We start from the raw sequence: 6,457 nt of genomic DNA on the forward strand, positions 1-6,457 counted from the left end.
GTGGCTCAGTGGTTGAGCATCGACCTATGACCCAAGAGATAGCAGCTTGATCCCCAGTCAGGGCACATACCTGGTTGTGGCTCCATCCCCAGTAGGCGGCATGCTAAAGGCAGCCGATCAATGACTCTCTCATCATTGATATTTCTATCTCTCTTCCTCTCTCTTCCTCTCTCTGAAATCAATAAAGACATATTAAAAAAAAAAAAAAAGTTAAAAAAGAAAACACTGGGACAGAAAAATGTTAGAGGAATGTTAAGTGAAAAAAACTTCAGAAGAGTATGTATAGTATGATTCCGTTCATGTTAAAAACCACACAGATGTTTTTAGAAATACATTTAATAATTCATCTCTAGGAAGTAAAACGCAGTAGGTGGATAAAGAAATTCTTACTCTAACCTTTATACCTTGTACTCTGAATTTTTATGATGAGCACATACAGGCATTCCTCTGAGATATTGCGGGTTCTGTTCCAGACCGCCGAAATAAAGCAAGTCATGATCTTTTTGCTGGCTGAGGGTCTTGCCTTCAATTAGTAAAACACACAGCATCTGTGAAGCTAAATAAAACAAGGCCTGTATTACTTTGGGGGATGGGTTTGTAAATCGAAGTGTGGAGAACAAAGAGGATTAAAGTGCAAAGCCCAACCATTGAAAGCCCTTGTCCTGTGACTGTCCGCAGTCGCTTTCCCAAGTGCATTCAGTTTCTGAAGGTGAAGTCAAAAACCTTACAGGAAGACTTGCTGTTCCTGGCTCTCTGCTGAGAACTACTGCTGTCTGCTCAGTCCTTGGCCAACATAGTGCCCCACGGGTGAGAAAACTGTCCTGTAATGCGCCGTCTCGTGCCTCTTCTGTTACCCATTCCTAGACAAATGTTTATGGGTCAGCTCAGAGACGAAAAATGAGACCATTCGAAGGCTTCCAGCGCAAAGCTATTGTCATTTGTCCCACTGACGAGGACTTAAAAGACCGAACAATAAAGCGAACCGACGAGGAAGGGAAGGATGTCCCAGATCACGCTGTCTTGGAAATGAAAGGTAGGAGATGAGTGATCCCAGAGGAACGTCTCAATAGGGTTCTTTAAGAAAAAGCTCCTTGCAGAGTTTTTCTCTCCCCCAGCTCCTTTTTTTTTGCTTCTGCCATGTCCCTTCCCTGTCTAGTGCAGCTGTGAAGGGGAAAGTTGTTCATCTCTCCCTTGTGGCAAGGTTTTCAGACAGGGGGCTGGGACAGGATGATGGAGGGAATGTGGGAGCAAATGCTAGAGACCTGCATGCTACCTGCCTCTGGCCCCCGCTGAGTGGGCTGGCTGAGCAAGTCTCAGTTTGCTTCCCAGGTTCTACCTGTCTCGCCTGCTCCTTGGGGTGAGGCTGGAGGGAGCATTTATCAACACTGGTTTGGTGGATCTTAGCTGCCTCTTCAGGAAATGGAGAAGACGTCTTTGTTAGCCACTGGCCATTGTCAGAGAGGCTGAGGTTGGGATCCTGTCTCGTCTCTCTTGCTTACTACTACAGTGTCCTGGTTGTGGAGGGGGCCGCACCTCCAAAGGCACTGACCTACTTGTTCCCTCTGGGGCCGTCCCTTCCTCCTAGCCAACTTCACGCTGCCAGATGTTGGTGACTTCCTGGATGAGGTGCTGTTCATTGAGCTGCAGCGAGAAGAAGCAGACAAGCTGGTGAGGCAATACAACGAGGAAGGCCGCAAGGCCGGGCCACCCCCTGAAAAGCGCTTTGACAACCGAGGTGGCAGTGGCTTCCGGGGCCGCGGGGGTGGCGGCGGTTTCCAGCGCTATGACAACCGAGGCCCGCCTGGGGGCAACCGAGGCGGCTTCCAGAACCGAGGAGGAGGCAGTGGTGGAGGAGGCAACTACCGAGGAGGTGAGCTCCCTGCACTTCCGGTTCCAGGGTCAGGGCTGGGCTTTGTGACTCTTTATTCAGTCAGTAGGTGAAGGTTCCCTAACCCCGGCCCAAACTCCGAGAGAACCAGGGTAAGACAGGCTCAAGGGCCTCAGGGAGATGCTCCCACTCCTGTTTCCCCTGGGCGCTTGCCCATTTGTATGTCACATTACTGTCATTTTTGTGACTCTTCCCATCTGACCTTTAGCTCCTTGAGAATGGGGGCCAGAGTTTACTGCCAGTCCTGCGTCCCAGCTCAGGACCTGGTGTAAGTCAAACATTAGGATTGCTTTTGGATTTTGATTTTAAAACAAATGGAGAAAGGGGCTTAGAGAGGTTAACTTACCCAGAATTTGCCCAGCTAAATCTAGAGTTGGGATCAAGTGACCCAGAGGCCAAGTTCTTAGTCACTTAAGTTCTACTGTCTCTGCACTAAAGTGTATGCTCATAATTGAACAAGCATGCCCTACCATGTTTTGGTCATGTGCTGGATAGTTCAGGGACACAGCCATGACTCAGACAGACACATCATCCTGTAGTGACAATCCAGAAGGATTCTGGGCTTAATAGGAAAGCCCAGGGGAACTGTGACCTTAGGTGGCACCTGACCCAATCTGTAGGGAAGCAGGGCTCAGGAAAGTCCTTTTGAGATGCCTAAGCTAAGGTCCAGAGGCCAGTAGGACTTGGAAAAGGGAAGGGTCTCAGGTTCAAGAAACAACTGCATGAGGGCTCAGGAGAGACTGGCCCATTTGGACAAGGCTGACGAGGACTGTCCCCAATGCTTGGCATCCCCCCTCTTCCAGAACATCTCTTCCAATTTATTCAACAGCTGTCGAGATGCTGAGGACACCATAGAAACCAAGACAAACCTGTCAGCCAACAGTGATGACTGAGTATCATCAGGGCTGTGTGGTGGAGTATGCCCAGAGGGGCTGCTTTGTTCATTTGGCTGAGCTCCTGCTCTGAACCTGGCCACACCGGGGCTGCAGCAGTCACCAAGTCAGCCCAGCTCCTGAGGAGCCCAATTGGAGAATGACAGGCCTCTCTGGTTTCTCCAATGCAGGTTTCAACCGCAGTGGAGGTGGTGGCTACAACCAGAACCGCTGGGGTAACAATAGCCGGGATAACAACAACTCCAACAACAGAGGCAGCTACAACCGAGCTCCCCAGCAGCAGCCACCCCCTCAGCAGCCACCACCGCCACAGCCACCACCACAGCAGCCACCGCCACCACCCACCTACAGCCCTGCTCGGAACCCACCAGGAGTCAGCAGCTACAGCAAGAACAACAATATCCCTGGCTCAAGCGTCAGTACCAGCACCCCCACTATCAGCAGCTACAGCCCTCCACAGGTAAGAAGAGGTGGGGCCAGGGAAGTCGCCAACACCCGCTTCAGCCCATCTCCACTCCTACCTCCAATCCTGCCCTTCTTTCTCCCAGACAGTGCTTATGACGAGGATGGACCCTAGCCTTCTCCAGGTCCCTCCAGCAAGTACATTTCTCTTGGCTGTGTCACTGGTTCACTGAATCCCCAAGAAAGCACTCAGAGTTGCCCCTCGCCCAGGCTGGAAGGGGCTGATTCCCTTGTCTTCAGGATGTGGAGACAAGGCCCTAAGGTTAATAAGGACTTGGCCTTTGCTCTGAGACCTTCATCCCAAGCAGCTCCAGACTCAGTTCCAGTTCTCAGAAAGCCAGTGCTTGGACTCTGGTATGCACAGGCCCCTGTCAGCCAGAGCAGTCTCCTTTTATTGCGCAGCCGTTGCCTGAATACCTTTCACATGCCAGGCCTGGGAACAGCTGCCAGGAGACAGATGAATGGTTCCCCCGCCTTGGTCTAACAAGAATATTTTGTAAAACAGTAATTGAGCTGGCACAAATTCAAGCCCCTGCCCTGAAACATCCTGGGCTTGTGACCTTGGAAGGACAGCCTCACCTCTCAGACCTCCTTTTCCTCATAAAGGACTAGAGTTGTTCATAGAACTCACATCCAAAGTTTTGTGGGAGATGGGTGGTGGCATTATAGCTTCATGGGGAAAGCTCTGGAACTAGGCAGATCTGGGGTCAAGTCCTGGCTCTCTGCCACTATTTAGCTGTGTCACTTGGGCCCAATCAATATTTTACCTCCCTGAGTCTTTGCTTCCTTCTCGGTAAATTGAGGCTAATGGAACATACCTCTCAGAGCTGGTGGGGGGATTGGATGAGTTAATGATACAGTCTGGACATGGGAAGCACTTAGGAAATTGCCACTGTTTTTCTCAGCAGCTCTTCTCATAACAACTACCACGACTCACTGAGAACCGAGTGGCTCGCGCACAAAAGCTTATTGAGTACACAGGGCAACCAGAGTGCAGTTCTGTTGTAATTTTCACTTTACGGGGGAAACAACACCCTGGAATTTCAAGAGATGCCTGTGCTTTGTTCCCCAGAGTCTCAGAGTCCAGAGCATAGTTCTGTATCCTTTCCTACCCACCTGCCCTGCCATGTCGCTACCCCACCTCCCCCTCAGTCCTCAGACTCCACCAGGGAAGTTCCTTTGTGAGCCCGCTGCTTACAAAGGCCCTTCCTTCACCCCAGCTGAGCTGGCTATTTCACCGAGCCCTGGTTTTTCCCCCCACTTTCCAGCCAAGTTACAGCCAGCCACCCTACAACCAGGGAGGTTACAGCCAGGGCTATACAGCCCCACCACCTCCACCTCCACCACCACCTGCCTACAACTATGGGAGCTACGGTGGCTACACCCCGGCCCCCTACACCCCACCGCCACCCCCCACCGCACAGACCTACCCTCAGCCCAGCTATAACCAGTATCAGCAGGTAGGTGCCAGATGGGGCCACGGGTTGGAGAGGCTGGGGGCAATGGAGTGGAGAGACTTTCAGGGGCCCTTGTGGGTGTGTATTCCCAGACTTGAGTCCTTGCTTATCCCAAGAAGATGAGCAGCCTGCCAGGGATTCACCTGATATTGCCAGTCCATTTGGTGAACATTTTGCACTGGCTGCTGAATAGCTGGTGTCCTAGCCCCTCCACAGTGCAGCAGGAAAGGGTATAGCAGCACCATGGCCAGTGTCCATTCCAGTGGCTGGTGCTAGGCCACCACACCTGCGATTAAGTATTTTGAATGTGGTACTTACCTAGACCTGAAAAGGGCCTTAGGTTGGCAAGCCAGGAGACCTGGGCTTTAGTCCCATACTGCCCACCCACCCAGGTGGCATCAGGTCAGTCCTATGTCCTCCCTAGGTGCCTTGATTTCTCTGTCAGGGGACCCATGTGTCAGCTGTTGTCACTGTACCCATCTCCACCCTGGGTTAGAGTGGGGTGAGGGGAGGAGCCAACTGTAGGTCTGGATGAGGGACAACTTGGTACTTTTGGTTTCTCCCCAGTATGCTCAGCAGTGGAACCAGTACTATCAGAACCAGTGGCCACCATACTATGGGAACTACGACTACGGGAGCTACACCGGGAACACACAGGGGGGCACAAGCACTCAGTAGCCAGTGTGCCCCGGAGGCCCCCACCGGCTTCCTCCACCAGCGCCCACCTCGGCCCCTCATCTGCCCCCACTGGGTCCTGTGGTGCTGGGGGACAGGTCATCCCAGGGCTGCCTCCCTCTAGCCCGCCGCCTCCCCTCTGAGGGGCTTCTTCCCCCACAGGGCTGGGCATTTTTCTCTGGATTCAAACAGGCAACGACGACCTTCATTTTCTTTCTCTCCCCACCTCCTTCCTCCTCTTCCCGTCCTCCTCTCTGACTAAATACACCCCCTCCCTCAGTCATGCAGTGAGGCTACAGTGGCTGAGGGGAGGACCTGTTTCTGTCCACTCTTCCCAGCCCTGCTCCAGCCCCTCAGCTTCCCAGACCCTCATGCAGTTGGTTGTAAATTCTTCCAGGAGCTGTTTTACTGTCTACTTTTCAGGATTTAAAAAAAAAAAAATCAAAAAATTTTTTAAAAAAAGTTTAAAAAGCAAAATTTGGAGGGAGGAAGCAGTGACAGATATTTTTTTGGTAATTATGCTTTTTTTAATTTTTAGAATTTGTCTGTTTTTACTGTGGGTTGGCTATTGATATTTCATCAGGATAACCATTTCTTTGCTGAGTTCAGGCAACCATCGAAGAACCACACCCTCAAAACAAAACCACAGAATCATCTTTAACCTAACTTTTTATACAATGTCTCAGTTTCCCATAACTTTGCACACAAGCTTCTGTGTTGAGTTGAATTGTAACTGCTTTTTGTATTTGGAGAGAGTGTGACTATTGAACTTGAAACCTTTTATTCCAGGCGTCTTGGTAGTTTCTGGTGGGATTGAGCTGGCGAGAAAGGAAAGGGGGGGGGCGCTCCTTCTCTTCAGAATATGAAGTTTTCCCTACTGCCTCCTCTCCAGAGATCTCCCAGGTGCCAGACCTAAAGGTTTTTCCTACGGTGATCCTCTGATTATTTTTACTTCCCCTTGACCCATATGTTTTAACAGGATTTTAACAAACTGCACTTATTAAGAAATGTGTTTGCCCTGTTTTGTTTTGTTTTGTTTTCTTTCAATAAATGACATGGCATCTCCTAGCAGGAAGGAAGAA

General features: G+C 50.8%; 1 protein-coding gene across 2 annotated transcripts in view; it reads left to right on the top strand.

Moving 5' to 3' along the window:
• Positions 1–6,457, top strand: part of HNRNPUL1 (heterogeneous nuclear ribonucleoprotein U like 1) — a 28,914-nt gene extending 22,457 nt beyond the window's left edge. Inside the window, exons 11-15 of one of the 2 annotated variants that reach the window (XM_016209236.2) lie at positions 865–1,033; positions 1,586–1,870; positions 2,952–3,241; positions 4,512–4,703; positions 5,268–6,457. In XM_016209236.2, coding sequence (XP_016064722.1) covers positions 865–1,033; positions 1,586–1,870; positions 2,952–3,241; positions 4,512–4,703; positions 5,268–5,378 — 1,047 coding nt within the window. In that variant the 3' untranslated portion in view covers positions 5,379–6,457. Of the gene's footprint in view, positions 1–864; positions 1,034–1,585; positions 1,871–2,951; positions 3,242–3,329; positions 3,726–4,511; positions 4,704–5,267 lie in introns of those variants that run through there. The other variant, XM_087826710.1, reaches the window with a different exon arrangement.

This window comes from Miniopterus natalensis, chromosome 18 (assembly GCF_054644295.1).
Source record: "Miniopterus natalensis isolate mMinNat1 chromosome 18, mMinNat1.hap1, whole genome shotgun sequence".
Classification (NCBI taxonomy): domain Eukaryota; kingdom Metazoa; phylum Chordata; class Mammalia; order Chiroptera; family Miniopteridae; genus Miniopterus; species Miniopterus natalensis.